Consider the following 25856-nt stretch of genomic DNA (forward strand, 5'->3'; position numbering starts at 1 on the left):
TGCGATTGCGGCGCGTGCAATTCTTCTTTCTCATGCCAATCGCATCTCATGTGGATTGACAGGTAGTTTGGCATTGGATTTGGAACCATTTGCATGCATGCGTTCCTGCTGATTAAGGTAGTCAATTTGGTCATGCTGTTTGTTCTTTACTTTTTCTAGACTATGAACTGTCCTACTATGATTAGACATAACTAGAAGAGGTCCGTACCTGAAATTGGATGCAAGTTTATTTCATGCATGTAAACTAGCTACTGAGTAACTAGGAACCCTGTTTTCAGTAAGGAACAAGGACAAGCTAGGCCCTTGCAGTTTCAATCTGGCCAGTTGTATTTGCACAAATTTGTATGTGTCATCTCATCTAGACAACTAGGTAGGGTCAACCAAATAAAGTTAGGCCAATGTACAACGCATCTCCCGCTAGCAGCTATAAGCTAGTTCATGCTGTCGTGCATGCATCAGCTGTTCCTAACTTGACATCAGATAGATAGATAGGTCAGGGATGCTGATGCCTGGTTAATTTACCATGTAAGCTGCTTGTTATTATTCTGAGATACGGTATAAACTACATGCATGTTGGTGGTATAGTATTAGCAGGTAACCTGCCACCTACGTAAGAAATACTAGAAAAGAGTGCAGGACAGTGATCACTATTCCATTTTGTACATTTCATCAGACCGTAGTATGAGCACAGCTAAGCAAGTCCAACAACTGGGGAATTATTTTCATATCGTTTTGAATTCGAATAGCTGCGCCCTGGATCTGTCGGAATTATTTTCAAAGATGAAATAGTTTACTACGTTCTGCCAATCATGAACAGATTTTGAATATGTGAACTGGGAGCTTCAGTTCTAACATGAGGCCATACGAACCTACTGGTCCAAGGTTGAATAAGTCATTTAATTTGCATTATATTATTGTTTGGAATCGTGTTAAAAAAAGTCTTGGTCAAAGAAGCAGAAATGTTAGACAAGCGCCAACAAATAATGATTGACAAGCTAGAACTAGTTCCTCCGAGTTTTTCTAATAATGGAAAACAAGTTTCCGGCCTCAGTGCGCACAACCTAATTCGTTATTAGAATCCAAATACTCAACTCAAGCATGTTTGAGTAAGAAAAAAAAGTAGTGAAGGACATAATAATTTGAAAATCATTCAACGCATAGTCTGAAATTAAAACGCCACCCATTCTTAGCGAATACTCCCAACCCAATGGCGAAGCCAATGTGTTCTCTGAAGAGTACCTATAAGAAAGGTGTGATGTTGATTTTATTTATTTTTTTATCAAAAGTGATATCATTATGGTATAGCGAAATCGTCCAACATAAAGCTGCTACTCGAACCAACACTTGGTTTTTATGTTTTTGCCCCACTCCCCTAAGCCAATCACCCATCATATAGTTAAGCAGAGCCTTTTATTCAATGTAAGTGCACAATGCTGTACAGTTGGAGTCAAATATTTGAAGATTAGTTCAATGCAAAATCTATGGGAGATGCTATATATCAGTTGCTTGAAAATAATGTTTATTTCAGTCGACGAATCCATGTCATCCAATCTCAGTCTGACGGTCTACATCCTTTCTTCTACCGTGCGTCCACTCGCATTGTTTTCTTCTTGCTTGCCCCATCGACCGCCCCAGCTCCACCCGCTCGCCTCCATCTCTTGCGGTGCTTCCTCCGCTAGATCCATGACCTCCACCCACAATTGCGCTAACTAAGGTTGTCTCCTTTCACCCTCGCCACTAGCATCACCCAGCCGCTGGTCCTCCGCTTCCCGTAGTTGATGGTGTCCTCACCACTCCGTCCCTGCGTCCGCCACCACTTTCGGGTCATCCTGCTACCCTGGGCATCCCTCTAAACCCGAGGAACGGCACCGACAAACCGTGGCCCTAAAACCCCCTCTTGAAACCAAAATTTCACCCACAAAACTCGAAATCGCATCGATTGAATGAACATGAAAAATCAGTCGCTTGATGTGTAGGAGTGTGAAATTCTATGTGATTCTTCACTCGTGAAGCTTGAAATCGTGTTGACTATTTCTTAAAAAAAGCAATCGATGGACAGCAGACATTTGATTCCAATCCAATGGTCCAGAAACGAGCGGCAATTTTACATCTTCTTCCAATGTTTCTTTCTCCTAGCGCCTATTGTTTTTCCTCCCCGCGACGTTGTGGCACACTTCTCCATCTGGAGTCATCTCTGACAGCTCTCCCCCTGACATTGTGATGTGCTCCCTCATGTCTCATGTCTATAGTTGTCTCCAGCGACTCTCCCACCTCCAAATCTGCTCCCGCTACTAAGGGTGGCAATGGGCCGAGTCGGGACCAAGTGGAGCGAGAACGCACCTGATCCTAAACCCGAAGCATCAAACCTGACCTGGCCCCGAAAACCTAATCAAGTGCAAATCCACCCTGCCCCCAGCCCCAACAAGGACCCGAGACCCTATGGAGGACCTGGGATTCGACCTTATCTCTTCCCCACTCTCCGTCCCGGCCACCGTTTCGGCCAGCTACTAGAGCTCTCTCACATTGTGCCATCAATCCTGAATCTTGGGCTGGGTCAGGCACCACGCTCGGTGAGCTCTACTACGCCGTCAGTGCTGCCAGCCGCGTGCTTGCATTCCTTGCGAGGTCTGCCCACCGTCAGCGTCAGTGGTGGCAGTGGATCTGAATACTGCGTCGGTAGATCTGCCCCTCCCGCCCACCAAATTCGCAGGGGAGGGCGCCCGGACGGCTGAGCTCAAGCTCTAACTGAGGTGAAGGCGCGCGAGCTCGGATGGCCTGAGAAGGGCGAGCAGGGGTGGGGAAAGTGTTGTTGCAACGCCGAGCACCCATTCGCGCCACCAAGCACACACGCGCCGCTGCTCGCATGCGTCGCTACTAGCCACTCCATATCTACCACTCGTCAAGTTGTTTGTCGTCTCCCAGTGACCAGTGTCGGGGCGGAGTGGGCGGGTCACGGGTGTCCTTGCACCTAGAACCTAGGGTTAGTAGGAGCAGCCGAGCAGGGAGGTAATAGCCGGCCCCCGACGCCGGTGGGGGGGAGCAATGGGCCGGCGGAATTGGTACTTGGCCCATGGATTTTCTGGTTTCGTGTGGGATCCGTGGGTGAAAAAATAGACTCAGATCTAGACTCAGTTCGGGTCAGGGCAGTTTTTCCATCCGAACCTACCTCCACCAGGTTTGAAACCTATGGGGACCCGACTCGACAGGACAAACTACCATCCCTACCCACTACCATGGCTGTGCTAACCCGGTTTCGCCGGGCTATCTCCGTTTGCCCCTCCTTATACCGCGCAACTGGCGGTCCTCTGCCACCTCGCCACTAGCCCCCGCACCCACCACCACCGATGGCCTGGCCAGCCTTATAAGCCCAGGAGCACCAAGCCCCCAAAAGCTCGCCGGTGGGCGTTCAAAAGATCGTCGACTGAATCGCTCATAGTTTCAGCCGACTGAGCAATACCAAATGTGATTAGGGATGGAAATCAAGTACGACAAGTACGGGTAGTGCTTACCCATACTCGTACTTGCCAGTTTTTGCTCCACCCACGGGTATACCCGCGAACGCCCGTGGGTGAAGAGAGGGGACCAAACCCGTCACCTACGGGTATACCCATTTACCTACAGGCGGCGGGGCGAGGCCGGGGCGACAGTGCGGCAGGGGGCAAGGAGGGGCTGGGTGGCGGCGGCGGCGCTCGGACAACAGCTCATGGCTTGACGGGGCTTGGCATCCAGCGGAGCGGCTTAGGGCGGGGAGATGCGGTGCCCGACGAAGCTGCTCGAAGAGGGGAGATGCGGCGCCCAGCGAGCAACTCGGGGCAGGGAGGTGTGGTTCCCGGCCGAATGGCTCGGGGCAAGGAGGGGTGACGCCTGGCGGAGCGGGGACGAGCGGGGAGGGAGTGATGGGATTTTGGACGGTGGAGGGATGGCGGACAGGCAGAGGGGCAAGGTTGCTCTAGTGGATGGGGGTCGAAATGGTGGCGGCAAGCATCGGGTGGATGGGGATTAGGGTTAGAGTTGGACTGCTCACGACCCACCTATCATGTACACATACATACATACATACATACATATATACAGTGTATCTATTATGTGTCTAAGCGCACTATAGTTCACTATTGCACCACCCCGCAGTTACAATCCAAAAAATAGTATAGTTGCGACTCACAAGATAGGTCAGTTACTACAAACATATATGGTCGTAACTGGGTAAATTATCTAGTCGTAATTATATACTTTTTTTGTCATGTGATCGCAAATAGGTCATCTCTGCGCATACCCCCAGTTACGATCTAAAAAGCAGTATAGTTACTATTATAACTAACTTTTTGTCATGTGATTATAACTCAACTATCTGTTTTGTCGTAACTGACTATTTTCTTAGTCGTAACTGTAATCGCAACTGGGTCACCTTTGCGCATACCCCAGTTACGATAAAAAAGCAGTATAGTTGCTATTGTAACTGACTTTTTTGTCATGTGATCGTAACTCAACTATCTGTGCTATCGTAACTGACTATTTTCTTAGTCGTAACTATAGGTGTCGTAACTCACAGGGTTTCGAGTTGTAACCAGGGGATATGCACAGTGCGAATAACAAGTTGTAACTCACAGTGTTAGCTTCTCGTGTTGCAATTATGCATTTCTGGACATGAAGTTGTAACCGGTCTACCTAACAAGTTGTAACTCATAGTGTTTCGAGTTGTAACCGGTGGATATGCGCAGTGCAAATAGCAACTGCGCATAGGCGCAGAATAGCCTCGCCATATATATATATATATACATATATATATATATACATATACGTATACATATACATATATATATATATGTGTATGTATATATATATATGTGTATATATATATATATGTGTATATATATACACACATACATATACACATATACATATATACACACATATATATATATACATATATATACATATATATATATATATATATATATAAAGCATATTTAGTACTTCCGAAAGTATATACTCTTACATACGTATCTCATAATATAGGGAGTATTTTATGTGATAAATTATATGTACATGAAGTATGTGAGTATATAAGATCATTCAAGTGATATGTATACTTTTTTAGGTGGTTTGTATATTTTTTTTGGGTATATTATATTTTATATATAAATATGAAGGTATTATCAAAATATATTAAAATTAATGAACTTTTTTTTAATTTTTCATGTAATTAATATTAGAGTATCTTACGAATGAGTATATAAGTATACTTATAGTGATAAAAGAGTATATTCAGTTCATTTATGTGGTATATCATAGTAGGGAGTATGTACTTTCGGAGTACAAACTAGTTTATATATATATGTATATGTACCCGTATACCCGTCAGGTAGTAATTCGTGCTCATAAGCATTAAATAGGGAACAAATCCGATACTATTAAGATATTTACCCACAGACAAATAAGTAAATAGGTAAAACTGCCATTCTAAACAAAATCATGTCCCTAGCGCTCCATCTAGTTTCATTGCACAATACACTGGAATCACAGACTGGATGAGTAAATGGTTGGAAACCCCGATCGACCCGAGGAACTCCGCTGCCATGAACGCGTTCCTTTCTTCAGTAGCAGGGGACGGCAGCATGGCGGAGCTCTCGGGTCAGAGACGTTCCTACGAATGGAACGGACATGCGCCACAACTCCATTTGACACTGTACTTTTGTTGACGCTGTTCAGGTACCAAATGTTCCGTTCAGATATGCGCTGAATTTCAAATTAAACGAAATGCATATAGTACCGAAATATTTCTGTCAATTTCCAGCAGAACTTGGTGCCAATTCTTAGCAGGATGCATCTGCTATACAAATAGCACTAACCGGCCAAAGCAAGCTACTACATCTTCCTCCCATTAACCACTCTAGGTACATTCTACAAGTCGACCAAATTAAGCATAGTGCATGCTTACGTCTCGAATCTAGTTTAGACGTATGATAGAACATATTCACGTGGTTGTGTAGGGGCGTGTTTCATGTGTGGAGAAAAAAGAGCTAACTGGTCCATGTTTGGTTCCGCTTCTTGGACAATCCTGAAGAAAAAAAAGCCACCGGACCCTCAAACGCTCTGTTTCTTAGTCGATTCCCACGGAAGCGCTTCTTCCGATTACAGCTCATTTCACCTATAATCCAAAGGCGGCCAGGCACTACACAACTTAGATGAACTCTAATTGGATCACATGCCACGTACATGCTCTAGTTTGGCACTGGATTTAGAAGCATTTGCAGCTGGTGAATAAGATCGTTAATTAGGCTAACTACTCGTTTTGTCATCTAGTATTTTTTTTTCTTTCTCGTGGGTGTGTAGCTAGGTCCATTTGTGCTTGAGGAATTTTGTATCCACTAGCTAAACCTAAACCCCTCTCTCTCTCTCGCTGTCTCTCTCTCTTCAGTGGGGACCTTGATTATGTAGGTTAGGTCAGTGTACAACGCATCTACGCTGCTAGCTAGTAATACTGAAAAAAGCTAGATGTTCATGTATGTTTACTAATGTAGTAATTTGTTCCTAACTTCTCATCATTTTAAAACATCACATAGGCTAATTATATGAAGCAGGACCTACGTAACTAAGTAGAACAAAACCTGAACAAAAACAAATATTGCAAAGTCACGTGTAATGCATTGGTCAGTAGTCAATTTGGCACGCTTTCAACGCACTCTTTTTGAATCACAGCTACCTGTTGCCTGCTGGATGACAGAGTATATATCTCCTAATGTTCGTTTAAAACTCCCTCCAGTCATAAAAAATATTATTTTGGATATCGATACGGTCACCAACATACTACTTTGACCACTATTTCTTTATAGAAAATATATGTAAAATGTAGCAAAGTTATGATATTATGAAACCTCTTTTTGAGTCGAATCTAACCATACCATTTTCAAAAGTTGAATCAAAATATTCATGTAGATATTGATGATCAAAGTTTAAATGGGTTGACTGCACCCAAAGTAAAATAATATTTTTTGACCGGAGGGAACACTTTATGCAAATGATGAGCATGTGTGTGTGTATGTATGTGTGTTTCACTTCTGCATAAGACCATATATGAATTGGTAGCTTCGTTACCCTTGGGCTTTGATTAAACCGTCCAAGGTATATATAGATACCACACTAGTCTTCTTTAGATAGTCCTTTGCATAGAAGAACTATTGTTTGCAATCGTATTCATACTCTTGATCAGGACATAAACAGAAATGTTGAACAACCTAATGATTGGCAAATTAAACTTCTACAAGTTCAGCAGACGTTTGAACGTTTTTTTTCCAAGGAAGTATACTAGCATAAATATTTGTGCACACAGTTGGGAATGAATCAAATCTTAATATAAACACTGATTATTCTATATATTGATGATTAGTCTACGCATTTCTTAGCAACAAACGAGTATAAATCACACAATGCATAGCATTCCATACAGTACTGTTAAAGAGGAGTATATAGTGTCACACGCTACAGCAGAAATAGCAGAAAATAACGAAAACTCATTCCGGGGTTCGTTAAATTGTTTCAAACCCCAACAACATTAACCCTTTGGTTAACTTGCTATTATGCCATCGAGTACAACTTAATTACAACCATACACATATTAACTGTATAATATGCATATACGGATCAGCTAAACTTGGACACGATCGTCGAACACCAGCTCGAGTTTGGCTTCATCGAGGTTATGTCCACAGCGGCTCGTCGACGACCCAGCTGATGGGGTTGGTCTGCAGCTGCAAGCCGCCGCTGTCGACGGCGTAGAGCGCGTCGGCGGCGGTGTGTGCGGTGGGGGCGACCGCGAGCTGCGAGGAGTAGTCGACGGCGCAGTAGGGCGGCGACGCAAGCTGGCTGCTGGCGGCGACCTCGACGCAGAGGAGCGCGAGGAGGTGCGCGTGCTGGGCGCGGGCGGCGGCGAGCTCGGCGTGCGCGCGCGCGAGCTGCGCCTTGAGGTCGTTGACCTGCTTCTGCAGGTGGCAGATGGCGCCGGCGCAGCCGTAGACGGGGTCCCGGATGCGCGCGCTCGCCTCGTACACCATGCTGCTCACCGCGTCCGCACGCTGCTCCTCCGGCAGCTCCTGCTCGATCGTTCGGCCGCCGGCAACGGCTTCGCTCGGTCAGTCACATGCTTTTCTTGACAAATTGCAATGTCGCGCGATAGATCTATCGATGGAGCGTGACTGACCTGGAGGAGCTTGATGATGTTGCTGGCGCCGAAGACGCGGTGCGCGGTGGCGAACTTGTGGGGCTCGGTGGGCGGGAAGTAGGGCGCCAGCACGCACCGGTCCACGCAGCGGCGGCGGAGGATCTTGCACGCCGCGCACGGGCTCAACACCACCGCCGGCTGCGGCTGCGGTGACGTGGGAGGCGTCGAGGCCCCATGCGGCAGCGTTGTCGCGGTCACCGTGTCGCCCGAGGAGTCCATTGGCGTGTGTGTGACACGATCTGAGACGTGGTTTGTGCTTGGCTTCGAGATAGACGATGCCTTCCAAGTTTGGCGGTAACCGGTGTACATATAAAGAGAGTGGGAAAGGTTAGCTCTGCAAGAATCTGACAAATGACCTACCAGCTAGGCACCAAGAATTCGGCCCATTCAGGCTACCATTAATCTTGCAGGATCCAGCTCCAGAAATTTTTGTATCCCGGTACATGCGTGTTTAGATTAGCCATCTTGCATTGATTTTAGATTATAAATAGAGGTTAAGGACGTGTTTGGTTGTTTGTCACGTCACATATTAGACGTGTCATATATTTTTAGACGTGTATTTGGTTCACTGTTATAATTCTAAATCACCAAACTTTCTTATTTTCTTGTTTCATTTGTCATACACTCATTTTCATGCTAAATTTTATCAAAGTGCGAGCCATTTTTTTTTCATCATACTTTTTTTTGGCAGTCACACTTTATCTAATTTTAGTTGTGACAAAGTTAGACGTTAACTAAACAAACTCTTAATCTACTTTATATTAGTCTAAAAACTCCTAATCTAAAGTGAAGCTGAGATGTAGAGCTTTGTTTGACAGTCTCTCCCTACGTTATGATTGATTTAGCTAAATACATACGATCCACTAGATCATGAGTAACTGAATAAAAGGCTCAAAATATCTGATTAATTGTACTATGCATTTGCGAAGTATTACCCTCTTGACTTGCTGGGGCCATTACTTTCTCTAAAAGAAAAAAAAACTCTTTGTACTGCTACAACTGAATGATATCACTAGCAACTGGCTCTTTCAGATCAGATGTGAGTCACGCACGCACGTCCTGCATGCCGTCCACTTGGGTTCTGCACAGCTAGCTGATGATCTCGAGCCGTACTGCTCTCCTCACCGGATTTTGTAGAATATAGATCATCTATCTAGATGATATATATATATATAATCCTTATTATATAGTATTTGTAATATTAAGATAAAGGTTGCATAATGCAAAATAAAATGCATTAAATAAATTTCACTTACATACGCAATGATAACAGTGCCACGACAGATGTACTGTGCACTACACTGTGAGTGTCGGCCGGGGATATGGAGTCCACCACGAGCTGAAAACGAGTAACAGATTTCTCCTTGACATGCACACTTCCTGACAGCAACGTGTGCAGTACATACCAAAGAAAAATGCAACACTACACAAATATTATTAACGTATGCTGTCTTTTTTTGGTTATTATTGAAGAGAGACTTTTATTGATTTTTTTTTTTAAAGAGAAGAACATCGGTTTATATTGAAAGCCAAATAAGGGTAACAGGGCAACTGACACGAGAGTTTGATTGATTACTCGGATAAAGATATAATACAATCCTGAACTCAGTCAATCTTTTTGGACTCGGTCAACCTTCAGCTTAACAGAATCAATATCATCTTTGTTTCTTCGGTTACTGTTTGTCTCTCCTCTCTTGTATAGTGTTCTCTCCCTTCCTCTGCTCCCCTAGTTTTGTTTATGCTTTGGCACTCCTTGTGTTTTTTTTAAGGGAGAAAGACTTCAGCTTCTATTGAAAACCAATAAACAGTGTCCAAGTAGTAACAAAAGAAAAGAGCAAAAGACACGCTGGAGAAGTCAGCTCTCCAAACTAGACCAGAACATCACCCTAAGTACAAGCATTAGATGACAACGAAGCCCAAACCACAGCTTATCCTATTACACAGCATAACAGGGCAGTCCTTGTGTTGGCCCAGTACAATCCTTTTTTATATCATTCTTGTACAATCTTTTTTATATCCTTCTATATATTTAATAAAATACAACAGTAGGAGCTTCTGCAACCAATTGAAAACATGCACACGTCACAAACACAAATACTCAGTAGTTAACACATGTACACTTCCCTGTGCACGAATACTTGTCACTTGTTGGGTTAATCGTACTTGGGGTGTCAGTACCTTGTACTTTATCAATATAAAAGTACAAATCTACTAAATTGTTTAAAATCGAACCATAGCATAAACTATTGTCGATGAAAACTTGACCAATCAAATGTCAACAGCAAACAAAAAAAAGATTGTAATAGCAATGAAACTGAAATCAGTGAGCAATATTTCAGCTAGCGATCATGCAAGGGTACAGTAGGTGTAGTGGAATAATCCCGTTGCATGCGCCTGGGGTATAGCTAGCAACAGCACCCACTACGTACGGTCACGATTTACATTCGATCGATCGATCGATCGCTCCTGTATTTGTTCTCGCGATCGACTCCTGATTTCAAAAGTTAACATAATTGTATACGCATTCCGTGTGGACTTTACGGCCGGCACCAGATTGTAGCTAGTACAATAATATGCTTTTAGACTCATCATCGTTGGCCACCTGGAGATTTAGAAAGGCGCATCAGTTCAAACCTTCCAGTTAATCTACTTCTGCCTACTGCTATCTCTTTTTTTTGTTTACTACTTTTGCAGTCAAAATCAAAATCACCAAAAGGGCTAAACCAAGCATTTTTGGTTTCATTACCTGCTGATATCTGCAATGCAGTCTAAAAGATTCAGACATATCGATCTGCAACTAATATAATATGCTCTCAAAAAATCAGATGTATCGATCTGCAATGTATGTATGTGCTCTCAAAGGGAATTCAGAAGCAAAGGGGATGGCTGGAGCGCACTTTGTGAAGCCTCAGTTGAGCCCAACCTGGAGGGGTTAGCTCACTGCAGCTAGATGAGATGCTACGACAGTTAGGTATGGTGATGATCCACAACACAACACAACACAGCACAAATGGACTTGAGACTTGAGCCAGCTAGTTTCGTCAAGTGTGAACTGGGTTTGTCATTCGGTGATCAGAATGCAGGAGAAGAAGTTGCAGTAGGTAGAAGAAGAAGTAGGCATCGTGCTTTGCGCCAGTTCATCTGCTGTCGATCTGTGGGATCCATGAATTCCATGCACTGAACAATGCCACTGATACTTTTCTTCTCTCCTTTTTCCTGAAGCAAGCAAGGCAAATGGCAGTGTACCGAACTCCACGATTCGGCGACGCGGAAACAGATGATGGAATTGGACGGATAGGTTCTGAATTCTGAAAAAGGTTATCGGGATACTGTAGTGCTTGCGTAGATGTATCCAGAGAGAGAGAGAGAGAGAGATGCCCTATGATCTGTTTGTGCACAGGAATAATTAGGCTATTGACGCTTTACATGATTTGTTCTTCTGCACTGTTGATACGGTGCTTGCGTTGCATTATATTGCCTGCTTCTTGTTTGCGGCAATAACAATTCAAAGCACTCCTTGATGGGCTGGTTGATTCATTCATTCATTCAATCAATCATGGTGCTCACTGCTCAAAAAAGGAGGAAACAGTGTATATGCAATAACGTACCATGAATTTACATGCAGATACAGTATAAGAAAAATGGAGGCACGAACTCTTATTTCGCTCTCAATAAAACCAGAGAGTAATCTTCTTTCTAGAAAAAGAAAATTGGAGGGACAGGCCAGTGCAAAGTGTATCTTGTTTGGGATTGTAATAACAGTTATGGCCCAACAAGTTCTTGGGTCTAGTAGCAAGCCTGGTGAAACAGCAAAAACAATGGATCCATTGGCCTAGCCCAAGGACGCATGGGTCAGAAAATGCAGGCGAGGCCACATCTTACAGCAGCACTTCCCTCGAGAGAAGAAGTATAAGATTAAATGGAGGATGTCAAGTATTTTACATGAAACATTTGGGTTGAAACAGTTTTGAGTTGGCTAAGAAAAAATAGTGATAAGGTTGAGGTTTATTTGCTCACTTCTATTGGATAGTGATAATCATGAATTAGAATTTCAATCCATGCTGCGGGGACCTTTGATATAATAGGAAGGGTCGATGGCGGCTGTAGCTTGTCAGGTAGAGCAAAAGGATCAAAATGATCCTCTTTTTGTGTTCTCCTACGACTGTGTTTGCCAAGTTACCTAACACACTTGGTTCAGGTCCGTAAGCTTTTTCTATGCTTTCCAAACAAAGGTCTAAGAAATGTGTGTTTCTTTCATTCTTGTGTTTGGACTGAATCTTCAGTTCTCACTTGAAGGATGATCTTCAGAAATGTGTTGTGATTGAAGCATTTGCTAAGGAACTTAATGCATCCAGCAATGTTTCAAATTTACTTAGTCTTGTAACTGTTACACAGGATCTCACTTTTAGGTCCAAGACCCAATGCAGGATGTTCAGCGTTTAGAATTCACAAGATTATGCAAAGTACCTGGATGTGTTGTTACAAAGAAGTTTAGACATTGTGTAATCCACAGAATAGTATTATGAATAATTATTGTTAGATGATATTTTAGCAAAACCAAACATGTCACCATCCATCACTCGTCATATGCACATTTTGTGCAAACACCAACATATAATTTTGTGTGAAATTAGTGCACAATACTTATAGTTTTGTGTTACAAATGACACAATACTTGTAGTTTTATGCAATTCACTATTAATTAATTTTATTTCAGTTTGGGCTATTGTTTTAGCTGTCGTGGGCATGACAGAATAGGTGCATTCACGGGCACAAATTAGTTTAATTTCAAATGTGCCTTTTGCTTGTTGTAAGAATAACAGCTTAGAAACTATATGTTTTGGATCTATTTAGATATTTGATTTCGATAGTTCTGATTTAGGATGACAAGAAATTTCAAGGTGAGCTCTTTGGGATCTGCAATCTATTCCGCGACCTGTCTGATAAGCTTTTTACTAGTGAGATTATTGAGATGCATGGAGAACTGATAAGAGTAATACAGCTGAGGCAACAGGAATCAGAGAAATAGTTGGTACTGATATATTTGGTTGACAAGAGAATGGAAAGTCTTCCACGGCAATAACAGATACCGACGATCAGAATTTGGCTAATTTTGGTAAGATCTTCTGTGGATAATTCTGTTTCAAATTACTTTTGTTTTAGATCTTATAATATGCTTCATAAAAGATTCAAGGACCAATATGACTAAGCTGTAGTCATTACTCCTGCTGTTGACTTCAAAAGCTGATATGGAAAACTTGTCATGTGTTGCTTAAAAAAAAAAAAACGTGTCTTGTATTTTAGATGTGATCTAGACCTTTTGAAATGCTTGCTCACAAAAATTTGAATTATTGTACCACTCTGTTCTTGTAAGGAAAATCTGTAGCAACTATTCCAGACTTGCCGTTCGAAGACTGAAGAGATTTTGTGCTTACTCAATCGCATTCCTTCATACATTCAGAATAGCTTGCATTCCCTATCCCAAAATCCAAAGTCCTTAACATTTGCATATTGATGTTATTTTTACATGGTGTCTCTGTCATATTAGGCTGTGTTTCTGTAGCCTGAACAGTTGTTTATGAATTGTTTTTTTTAGACCACAGTTGTTTATGGATTCAATAATAAGTATTCAGTGTGGTTTTCTTGCTGAAAGCAAAAACCTGTTACAAAATATTTTCGAGGAATCCCTGTTAGAAAATATTTCATCCTTCAACTTTGTGGTGGATTCTCTAGGATTTGTGTGTATCATGCTAGTGATTCCCAGAATATTATGTTTGTGTCATAATTTCAAAAAACTCATTAAGACATGCGACTATAAATTGAAGGGCTCCTTTACGGTACCTCAGTTACTCACTATGAGGTAAGAGGCTAAATTAATCTGGATCTTTCGTTTTTAGGAGGGAGAAAATACTGCAACGATTAAAAAAATAAACTAAACTGGCTACTCCCGCTTATCGATCCCCCACTCCTTCGGTCTTTTCCTTCCTTGTGGCCTCCTGATCTCCCCGAGCTCCCTCTTCCTCTGATCCGCTCCTGAAATCGGAATGAGATCGCCTGATTTCAGTAACTTCAACGAGTTACCAATTGTTGATTTGAGATGAACGAATCAGGTTTATAAAAAGGTCACTACACGAATTTGCTACAGTTTTGTTGCTACCATACAGGTGCTACAGTGCTTAACGTCAGAGGCACTGTTCATCCTCTCACACGAAACATTGACTTCACGGGGATGAAGTCAGAGGAACCGCACGGCATCAGAGTTTGATATGAATCGGAACAAGGACTCTCCTTCGATCTATTTTCTTCCCTGGCCGCCTCCCGATTTCCCTGATCTCCCCGATCCGTTCCTCAAATTACGGCAAGGGAGATCGAGACGGATTCGGTGGCCTCGATCCCTATCGCTCCCTCTTTCTATTATTGCCGATTCCCTGCCGATCTCACCGAACGAATGGCTGCTTCGGTTGCTTGCGTACTCAAGTGCTGTGAATTGGTTTCTGCCTTTCTGGATGCTTCAGAGGTTTAGAATCATACGCGTAGAACGCTTTTACAGCGTCACTGGGATGTTTGGTAGCACCAGCACGCGCCTACTGCAGAAGTGGTCGTACTTCTACTGAGATACGTAGTTTGACATGACATTGGTTCTAAATGAAATGCTTTTGTATGAGCAAATGTTGTTTGTTAATGAAATGTTATATGCTAATTAGTGCGCACCTCCGTCTTTGTCCGTCTGTCGCTATGTATGAGCAAATGTTGTTGGTTAATGAAATGAAACTAGTACCATCTGCTGTTATGCTTCTTGTGAAATTATCAGAATAACGTGCTTTTGTAAGCTTGAGTGGTTCGGTTCACCATTTTGTGTTATCACTTGTCAGGCTGAAAAGTTAAATTCAGCGAGTGCAATTAGTGTATTCTGTGCAACGAAACAATGAGATAGCTTATTACAGTATATGCAGCAGTCTAACATCAACAACCCGTCATCATCATGATTTATAAGCACGCTTCAGGTAAGAAAAATGGCGGCAAAAATGTATGAGAAATTCTGAGAGAAAACCACCGAACACTAATAAACAATGTATTAGCAAAGTGAGAAAAAAATCCAATGTCACTTGTTCCAATGTCACGTTAGGATGTGCTTTTTGCTAACGTGAGATGAGACACATCCTACCGTTAGAATGAATTGTTACCATGACTTGTTTGTTACTGTGATTTTTGTAAAAAAAAAAAAAAGAGACCGAATTGCAATGTGTACTGTCACTGAAATTGACATGTACGTGTCAACGGTTTAATTGTACGGGGCCAGGTACACGATTTAATCAGTGGCGGAGCTTGACAAGGATTGCAGGGGGCCAAGCTGAGCAAGACGGTTGCAGGAAGGTCAAACATACATATGTTGGTTACGCGACTGGTCGGCAAGCACCATACCTGAACAGAATAGTCGGAGAGCAGGCATGACCACCTTGCCACGAGGAAGCTCCGCCCTGGGTTTAATTGTCACCGAAATCATCGGAGCTGCCACGCGCACAGGGCCAGGCTAAGCGCACAGGGCCAGCTGGTCAGATGCATGGTCCAAAGTTATCGACTTCCTTGCCTTGATTTGACCAATAGGATTAAGATGTTTCTGTTTCAATCTCGATTAGACCAACAACATTACCGATTAGGGTCTGTTACGAGCAAAATATGGATGTACAACGCACGCCTAAGGATTGAAATTTCGGTCCACATGTATATCCGATCGCAGCTCTGTACAGATCCGATACACAACTGGTACGGCTCGGCCAGGATTATATTGTAAAAAAAAATATTCCATAACTGTGCAACCACCGTGTACAAAAAATGTACCATGATTAGTTGGAAAAAACCGTTCATAATTAATGGTGATTAGTTGACCTCCAAAATGCAAATAGAGGAATACATATAATAATTGTGGATAACTTATTACCTTTTAGGAGGTAATATGTCATCTTGTTTAATCCTAACCATCCCGATTTAATCAGATGGACGGTCTACAATTGTTTGGAGGTACTGTAAAATTTGTCTAAATTGAAACTTGCCCGGTAAACTGACTTTTGTAATCTTTCCTATCTTCTGTCACTGATGCATTTTGCATTTTATATTTGGAAACGGGAAGTAACAAATTTGGTCTGTCTGACAGGGATCGTTTATGCTCACCGCAGTGAGTATGTTGTGAACATGAGAACAAACGGAGGAAACAACCGTGCGATAGATGAGACTGTTCCGAGCTCCTCAGAGGAGCTGCAAATTAAGCAGGTAACAAAGGACACTGTTATGGCCAAATTATATTCAGTGGAGCAGAAAAGGAAAGAGTTGAGCCGTATTGCATCTTTTATGGGTATGAGTGACCTTGAGTTTAGCAAGTGGTTGCTATCTGTCTCACCTCCCCAGCGGTCCCAAGTGTTGCAGAACTACAAGATTAAAAAGAAGAGGAAGTATCATCACAATCACAAATGATGCAGGTGCAGGTGGCTTGCAATGTTACCATGGTCTGTATTATTCTGGAATCACGTGGATAGTGGTCTTGTATTTTTTGTGAACATGCTTGTAGGCTTTTGTTATGTACAGCTTGCAATGGACACATATTTTTTTCTTCTTGTAACAATGTGTGGAAAGCGTGTCTAATTGTTTTTGTTGTATTTTCATTCTTCTAATCTGCTAGCGCGTGTGACGGTTAGAATGTGCGGATTCTACTAGACAATTGTAGCAATTGAATAGTGGCGTCGTGGTGACTGAAAGTAGCATTGTGACGAGTTGATGGCAACTGATTTCGGTTGGTTTTGGGTGAGACAGGAACACCCCAGTTCTTGTAGCGGCAGGTTAATTTACTGCATGTGCCTGATTGGTATGATCACTGTTGTCTGACCGCGTATATATAATGGGTTCCGCAGCAACCGCATTAGTAATACTCTCGTAGCAACACTGTTCGGTCACATTGTTTGATCATATTGCTGATTAGTAAGACAAGTTCTATATTCCGTAGCAACCATATTAGTAATACCTGACGTCAACCGCGCCCACTGACCCGAGGACCATAGTAGACGAATCAACCCATCTTATATTACTAGAGGGGTAAAGGTCCTCAACCGTGAAGTCATATCACCAGAAAAAAAAGAGCTATCAGTTTGCGATCGTCTGGTGCCCGGGTTCTGGATGCCGTCCCTGATCCCAAATCAGGTGTCCCTCCTGTTGCTCGTCATCCCATCCCCCCGATCCCCGACGCCGCTGCCACCCGCTCGGGCCACCGTCTCAACCTCGCGCCGCTCGACTCTTCCTGCTTCGTCATCGACAGGCACCACGGCCCGTGCAGCGCCAATTCTCCCTCCCATCCTCTCCTTCCTCCACGGCAACACACGACACACGCGTCGATGCCATCCACCGCCACCACCACATCGCTCCTCGCTGTTGCGGCTCCACGCGGTCCCTTCCTTCCAAAAGCTTCTATAAGGGGGCATCCATCCACCGGGCCGCGCTGCCCCCAGATCCCCGACGTTGCCGCCGCCGCCGCCCGCTCATGCCATGTGGTGGCGCTTGCGCAGGAGATGGATGCGCTATTGTGGCGGGCAACCATACTGCAGGACTACTATAGCAACATCCAGGGGAACATGGACGGCATGGTCGATGTCCTCAGCTCCTTCAACCACCGCCTCTCCGCGCTCAAGACCGCCATGCACCCCACCCAGGTGCCACCCCTTCGTCTTCTCTCCCATTTCAACCACCTCAGCTTCGTTTGTAGAATTTGACAGGGAAGATGTCTTCTGCCTGGTGGGGTTACAGGTGAGGACGCACGCAATCTAGACGGCGCACGAGAACATCGACAGGATGATCAAGGCCGCCGACAACATCCTCTCAGTATGACCTTGCCCGTCGGGTGAGTTCACTGATTCTATGTCAATATGCTAGCCCGTGAATTTTTATGTTTTGTTGTGGCATTGTTTGGATTTGGGGGATTAAATATGCAAAACTCCCTGTGCTTGCAGTGATGTGTTGTAAAATTGTCAAACTTTGTGCTGGATCGAAGGATGGGTTTAATTAGTCTGGGTTAATGTGTTCCGTGGCATACTACAAGTTTTTTAAAGTGTTCAATGTTGTCATCATTTAAACAAATATGGAGTTTTTCAGTACCAGGGATATTACTACTAGTAAGATTCTGTCTTTTAGGAGATCCATCAAGTTATATATTTAGCATCAGGAAATTAAGATGGGTTACCTTTAGCATTTCTTCTGATGAGAATATTATTTTTGGATCATCTTGCAATGTTAAATTGATAGCTGGCTGAACTGAAATTAAAAATATACTAGTTCTGTATGTTACTGTTAATTGGCTTTTTTGTTTGTAGAGCTCTAACTTCAAACCTCAGAATTTTGGCAGCTTCACTTAGTTTGTATAAAATAAATGTTGCTTTCAGGCTTTAGGCTGAGGCAGCCGTATTGAGGGGTCCCATGTATTTTATCAGAAAGTCGCAGCAGCCTCTAGTGACCTGACATAAGCTCTTGGTGTTTGCAGGTAATGCACTTATTTTGCTGAGGAAACAATCATATTCTCTGCAATCTGTAACCTAAACTATTAAAGCTGAAAAAATATATCGCACTACGTTTTTCGAAACCAAAAGAATTCTGAATCTTGTTGATGCATGCACAAACACTATCAGAAATGTTTTCTTCTGCATAAGTTAGCTTATACTTATAGTGATTGTTTAAGATTTGCATTTGCGTGTTTAGCAATGTCATCCATTAGTGTATAACATCCTTATTTTGTGAATTCCAGGAGTGCCGTGGAGGTTCTTGAAACAAGGCTAAAAGATTCATCTAATCAAGATCTAGGAAAAGTTTTGTTTCTCACAATCTCACGTGATGTTTTTGATAGTAAGTTCACAAGGAAAAATGATACGTAAGTGGGAAAAATGATACGTAAGTTCACAAGGAACCAAACGAGACTGAATAGTTCATATGCACATTGATCTAATCTGAGGTGTCAGATGTTGTCTTCGCCTATGAGTTTTCATGGGCCAACTATGTGGATCAATAGGATTAGACAAATCTACTCTTATACTTCTATCTACCTATTTTCCAAATTGATTGAAAGTAATTTGTACTACTGCCATCATTAGATCTGAACTATTGTCCTGCTCTAATTAATATTTCAATCTGTGTTACTTTATCTGTTAAACAAACCTATTGAGCCTCTCTACGGCCAACAAAATGCGACCACGAGAATGATGGTGTCAGTCATAATTATGACTCTGATATGCCCCTGTTGTTTGGATTTCTGTAGTATAAACTTGTTGCTTATACTTATGGTATGTTCTTGCTGTTTGGAACCCTGGAACATGATTATGACTCTGGTATGGCCCTGTTGTTTGGACCTCTGTAATATAAATATGTTGGTTATAGTTATGATATGTTCCTGCTGTTTTTGGAACCCTCCAAATACCTGCTGTTCGGTCAGTTTTTGTATGATGTTGTTTGATTCCCTGTAGCACAGGCATGTGGATCATAGCTATTATGGGATCATCCTGCTGTTTATCGCACTAAAGTATGAACATGTGAAATGCACTATTGTTTGATGCACTGTAAAATTTGCCTGAAGACTCCTTTCTTTTGATTACTTTCATTACTCCTTCCAGTAGGATAAATTTTGAGCAACACCAAAAATACACAACAGCCCAAATAACAATAGGGGCTATCAAGCATGGCAACGCCGCGCCATCTTTCTAGTAGGATACTAGAATAGGATGCTTGTCAACCAAACTGCCCGCGCACCATGGGATGGAATCGTGCTCTCGCCCGTCTGCACGCTTGGCACGACGCGGCAGTGGACACGTGCACATCTTCCCCCACCTGTGTTCGCGCCCAGCCTCCACGTCTAGCCGCCCACGCGACAACCCACTTGGAAAGGGATGCCTTCCTAAGGGTTATATGGGTTAGGAAAAGATGTCTCCTCAACGAATAGACATTTTCTTTTACAATATCTCTTCATCTTGTATAAATATATGCACAAATCAATCAATAATAACAACTCTTTCCATTCTCTCACTCTCTCTTTGTCTCTACGATTACTTGTAACAAATTGCAAAGAGATAATGCTGGGTTGGCTCCGTAACACAGAATTAATACAAAAGCTTTAGTGCTGTACTGCTCCAACAGCAAACGCAAATATTCAAGCCCTAAATCTAGTCGTTTCTATTGCTTAAATACAGGAGTATACTTCGTATCTATCTGGAATTTCATACATAGCCTTGAAACTATTGTTTTACTGGGAACTCAACTTAAGCTGGACATGCTCCCTACGTATACAGCACCAATTTAATAAAAAAGAAGAAGAACTGTTTGAGATAATGCAAGGAAAAAAGTGAACAAACGGCACGGTAGAGAAACAAAACAAAACAAATGCATGAAACGGTTATGATAAATACTGGGCAGAAGAATCAAACCGTGGCAAGACAGTACAATATGAAGCCACGATGCTCAGTGTAATAGCTAAACTCTTATGATGCTAAGATAGTCTTCTAGTTAAATAAAACAAATTTAACCTCGCATCTCACAGAAGGTAAGCAAAACCAAGAGACAGAATCTCTAGCACATGATATGTTGCAGAAATCATTCATTCAGTACTTCATCCACTTCACGATAGCTCTACCTTCCTTGCTTCTTCCCCTCTCTAGCAGGAAAAAAAACTTGCAGAAATCATTCATTCAGTACTTCATCCGCTTCACGATAGCTCCTACCTAGCATGCTTCTTCCCCTCTCTAGCAGCAACAACAAAACCTTTAGTCCCAAGCAAATTAGGGTAGGCTAGAGATAAGACCCAACCAACATAAGTCACCACCAAAAAGAGAAGCTTAAAACACAAAAAGGAAAAAGTTATATAAAAAGGCATTAATAATAACTTATATCTGTCAAACAAAAAAAAAAGAGTTGTCTGTCAAACATAATAACTTATATCTGGTCTAAGTGATTGTATCTACGTCAACAGTTCGGTCAGAATTTGAATAATTAAGGTGGGAAAGAAAGAGGCAGTGTGCAACTGCAACCAGGACAATGCTTAAGCTTGGTTTCATGCCACAATTTCCCCCATCAAAATTTGGCACTACCTACTCAATGTAGTTTCCAGGTACAACGAGTATGCACAAATGTCAATGAGGTCAATTCAGATAGGCATTGCGTCGAAGTAGTCAACTGAGACAGGAGTGTACTTTACTTTTGTCAACATCACTTAAGACTGCTGTTGTTTTTCGCTTCTAGTCTGTACTTATGCTTTGGCATGCTACATCTTTTCATTAAGCTTAGGCTCATACCAATCCTGAATTCAGAAATTGATTCGTGGAGTTCAACATGTACCTTGCTATATTCATTAATCAGACAATTCACTGAAGCTCGAACTCTGAAAATAATTCTCCAAAAAAGAAAGCATACCCTAAACATGGAAAAAGCTAAGCTTGTTCGTGTTGGGAATAGGTTGAGCACACATATCTGCAATGGTGTTCAACACTTTTCAATTTTCAACATAGATAATTGGGCAAACATGTCAATTTATAGCTGTACATAAAGAAGTTAACTTGACGTTATGAATAAGAGTGATCATCAATCAAGTCGGAACCAAACTATAACAGTACAATTCAAATGAAACAAGTGGCGCTGCATGGTGATGGTGGTAGCAGTAGTACCTTGTGGTCCTTTGAGCGATGTCGGTATGCACTCAAGTCACTAGCCAGGAGCATGGGTGCAAGCAATGCCAAATTGTTTCCAGAGCTCTTGTCGGAAGACAGGACCTTGTTTTGCAGCAAGTCCAGGCGAAGCATATAATGGGCTTTGAGCACCGGGCGCCTCCCCGTAAACTCCTCGAATACGTTAGCATTGTCCACATACTCGATATCATTCAGAGCGATATAGATGACCTCATCTTCATTCGTGCTGAGGACGGGGCACCTCGGCCTGACCCGCGGCAGCCCCATTTCGTTGAAGCTCTCGCTTGCCCAGAGATCTCCCACAGGTAGAGCCGAGCCTTCCTTCCACTCCTTGAAATCAGGGGACAAATTCCAGGTTTTCAACGCTCTTTCATTGGAGGGCATACCTTGGGAGTAGTCCATCACGGCGACAAACTTGATGGCGCCGCAGACGCAGCCCATGGAACGGAACGCTTCAGGATTGGGACAAAGCCGGCGATTGTTGGGGGTATACTGACAGTGCCCCTCGGGCAACGGGATGAAGCTGAACTCGGGCCCTTGAGGCGTGAACAGGTCGCAGATCAAGACGCCTGTGAAGAGATCAACCCAGCAAACGCGAGAGCCCGCACACGAGAAGGCCATGTCGATGGAAAACAGCGCGGAAGGGAGAGGGAGACGCACTGCCTTCCGGATCCACTGGCCGGCCGGGTTCGTGGTGGACGACGACCACCACCACCACAGGCAGAGATCGGCGTCGGGTAGCCCAGAGTCCCAGTACGAGGTGACGAGCTCGGCGAGAACGTAGGCGCCCTCCCCGCCGTGGCCGAGGCGCATGATGGCCGCGCTGCGCCCAAGGCACTTGGTGTTGGTGGTGGGTAAACCGGGAAGCGGGCTTGTGGAGGCGGGTGAATCGGGAAGCGGGGGGATCGCTGAGAGGGAGTTGTTGGAGGCGTCGTACACCAGGTAGCCTCCGTCCCCAGCGAGGCAGCCGCTGCCAGGTCGGTAGCTGCCGGTGTAGAGGACGACGAGGCCCTTGTCGGTGCTCGAGATCACGCCAAAACGTACCCTTGGCATCTGCTCGGCGGGCGTCTGCGTCAGCATGGTCAAGTAGGTCACCTGAGGGGGGTCGACGATGGCCGGATTGGGCTCCATGGCCTCCAGCGCACCTAGCGGGCTCGCATACGGATCGGAATCGCCGGTGACTCCTCCGCCTCCGCCTTTGCTCGTGCCTCCGTTTACCGCCGCTCCTCCATCGACGAAGTGCACTATGCGGTGGAGCAAGACCCAGGGAGGGGCCATGATTGCTGCAATCGGGTCGAGCAAGGAATAATGGAGATTGCCGGGGCGAATTGCGATCAAACCCTTCTTGGTTGGTTCCGGTCGACTCGACTCGAGGAGATGTGCATGAGCGGATGGAAATTGAAGGCACGCACGTGGATCGTTGGACGGTGGAGATTGAAGATGCAGGCCTCAAATGTGGGATGAACCAGTGGCCCAAGTGAAAGCGTGTAGGGCTGAAGGCCCATGCGAGTAGCTTTAAGGGTCTGTTTATTTCGGATTCTGAATTCTAGATTATACTCTATAATTGGATTATATAAATAAATAAATAGATTCTAGAAGTAGACTGTAGCAATCTAGATCTGAATTATGGTATAACCCATAATTCACCTTAGATCCTGTTTATTTCGGATTGTAAAAGCTGTATTACGATCAAAATACAAAAGCTGAAACAAACTGCTGGATTAAAAAAGTTAGATTGTGATTACAATCCAAAAACTGAAACAAACAGCTAGTTGAAAAAGTTAAGATTGTAACAATCTAATAATCCGCCTTCCACCAGATTGTAACAATCTACAATCTAATTTTTACCATCCAGATTTTACAATCTAGTTTCTTACAATCCACAATCTACAAGCTGTTTTTCACAATCTCCAGTTGAAACAAACAAATCCTCAAAGTAGCTTCTACAATTCACAATTTAGAATTCAGATTCTCATAATTCGCAGGGAAAACAAACAGACCCTAAATCCACTTCTCTCCTCGATTTTTCTTTGCTTTTTACTATCCATTCATCTGTCAACTTTTTCTTGTGAACAATAAACCCGATTTTCTTTTCATAGAAAGCCAATTGCGGTCTGATTACAACCACACAGTCACTCCTTAAGCTTCATCTGTTGCTGAAATCGACGCTTCTTTTCTCTGAAAAATAACGGTCGAAGCGCAAGTTCATCCGGAAAATTAAACGCCATTGGCACAACTTGAGTAGCATGTTTTGCTTCTTTAGATTGGGTTGAAAACAGAGCGGATATTTTTTGTTTCGTATGTGAAAAAATGGATACGGATGGTCTTACTCGGATACGGATACAAATAATTTTATCCGGAAACAAAACGATTTCTGGGTCAGATACAGAAATAGATATCTGATCAAATTCAAAACAGATAATATTTGTTTTCATCCAGCCAATTGAAGAACAAGCCCATCAATCCACCACCACCATCAACAGTCCACCACTTGATGAACTATAATTAGTTATTTGAGCTCAGCTCAAATTTCTATCGAGCTTGAGCTTACCATGCCAGGCTCGCTCGAGTTCGGCTCGTTGACAGCCCTAACCACACCACCATCGCTCAGGGGACCATTCTTCCAGCGCTCCTTCTCAGCGTCTGTCTCCGCTCCTCCATCCTAGCCCCCTTCTATATCTCATTGTGCGCTCGAAGGCAAGCGGGGTCATGATGCCTTCCGCGACTGCCCCCGGCGGCGCGGCCAACGCTGTTGAGCTGTTCCGCACCAAGTGCATCCAAGAGATCCACGCGGCAGAGGGTGCCACGCCACAACCGGCTGCGAGATTTCAGCCAAGGAGGAGAAGTAGCGGCAGCTCGTCAGTCGCAGCTACAGTGACCTCCTCAGCTCCGCGGACTTCGTCCTCTTCATCAAGTAGCACTTTGATTCCATCTTCGTCAAGCTCTCCCGCATCTCCGGCTCCCTCTCCTCGCTCTCGCCACCAGCTAGTGTTGCCTCGCCTTCGCCACCCGGAGGGGGCGTGTGACTCTACTAGTCGCAAGCAGGGTTTTCAGGATCCCGATATGTATCTAGAATATTACGATCCTACGAAGTCAAAACGATACTGATCCCAGCGTGGATCTTAATTTCATAGTATCATGACCTAGGCGAAAATTCTATACGATCCCACCAGATCAGTAGCGATCTCGATCCTACGATCCTAGCAACATACTTCATCAACATCTTAAATCGGGTAATATCTATGAGTAATTAAGTTATATCAGTTTAATCTTACATGTTTTATTAGTTTGTATCTTCAGAACCTATATTTAATAATATTTCATACTTGTTAATTTTTAAAATAAAAATCCTATAGGATCGTGATCCTACGATTCAATTCTACTCGGCAAAAAATAATCTCCCCTAGGATCCCGATCTGAAAACCTTGGTCGCAAGTACTAGGTGATTTGGGGTTAAAAAATGATGAGGTTAGCCCTTAAAGGCGGTGGTCGTAATTTAATCATTTAATGAAATAATTATGAAAATGCACAGGCCAATACACGTTGGATTTAATCTACGATATCTTAAGTTGTGGGTGTCATTTTCTACCGTAAAGGAGCTCAGCATTTTTGGTTTCATTACCTGCTGAAATCTGCAACGCACTCTAAAAGATTAATTCAGACATATCTGCAAATAATATACTCCCAAAAAATCAGATATATCGATCTGCAATGTTACTGTATGTATGTGCTCTCTCAGAGGGGAATTCAGAAGCAATGGCCGGGGATGGCTGGAGCGCACTTTGTGAAGCCTCAGTTGAGCCCAACCTGGAGGTATGGCGATGATCCACAACACAACACAAATAGACTTTGTGAAGCCTCAGTTAAGCCCAACCTGGCTGAAGTTGCAGTAGGTAGAAGAAGTAGGCATCGTGCTTTGTGCCAGTTCATCTGCTGTT

At 43.4% G+C, this 25856-nt stretch overlaps 2 protein-coding genes and 1 pseudogene across 2 annotated transcripts; 1 reads left to right on the top strand and 2 right to left on the bottom strand.

Moving 5' to 3' along the window:
- Positions 1–7434: 7434 nt before the first annotated feature.
- On the bottom strand, positions 7435–8652 carry LOC133929707 (LOB domain-containing protein 1-like). The gene is made up of 2 exons (XM_062376494.1): positions 8198–8652; positions 7435–8090 (listed from the first exon to the last, which is right to left on the bottom strand). Exons 1-2 carry the CDS (start codon positions 8525–8527, stop codon positions 7698–7700), a joined length of 723 nt encoding a protein of 240 aa, XP_062232478.1. The 5' UTR covers positions 8528–8652; the 3' UTR covers positions 7435–7697.
- Positions 8653–12312: 3660 nt separating this feature from the next.
- LOC133929603 (switch 2-like) lies at positions 12313–16687 on the top strand (annotated as a pseudogene).
- Positions 16688–20632: 3945 nt separating this feature from the next.
- On the bottom strand, positions 20633–23335 carry LOC133929664 (uncharacterized). Its single transcript, XM_062376453.1, has 2 exons — positions 21898–23335; positions 20633–20979 (listed from the first exon to the last, which is right to left on the bottom strand). Exons 1-2 carry the CDS (start codon positions 23194–23196, stop codon positions 20959–20961), a joined length of 1320 nt encoding a protein of 439 aa, XP_062232437.1. The 5' UTR covers positions 23197–23335; the 3' UTR covers positions 20633–20958.
- Positions 23336–25856: the final 2521 nt, after the last annotated feature.

Source organism: Phragmites australis, chromosome 9 (assembly GCF_958298935.1).
Source record: "Phragmites australis chromosome 9, lpPhrAust1.1, whole genome shotgun sequence".
Classification (NCBI taxonomy): Eukaryota; Viridiplantae; Streptophyta; class Magnoliopsida; order Poales; family Poaceae; genus Phragmites; species Phragmites australis.

Excerpts from the sequence above, each read along its gene's own strand:
- LOC133929664 (XM_062376453.1), bottom strand. The coding sequence starts at position 23,196 with ATGGCCCCTCCCTGGGTCTTGCTCCACCGCATAGTGCACTTCGTCGAT. Across the intron at positions 20,980-21,897 it reads ATCGCTCAAAGGACCACAAG|AGAGGGGAAGAAGCATGCTA; the intron begins GTACTACTGCTA and ends TGTTGCTGCTAG.
- LOC133929707 (XM_062376494.1), bottom strand. The coding sequence starts at position 8,527 with ATGTACACCGGTTACCGCCAAACTTGGAAGGCATCGTCTATCTCGAAG. Across the intron at positions 8,091-8,197 it reads ACATCATCAAGCTCCTCCAG|GAGCTGCCGGAGGAGCAGCG; the intron begins GTCAGTCACGCT and ends ACGATCGAGCAG.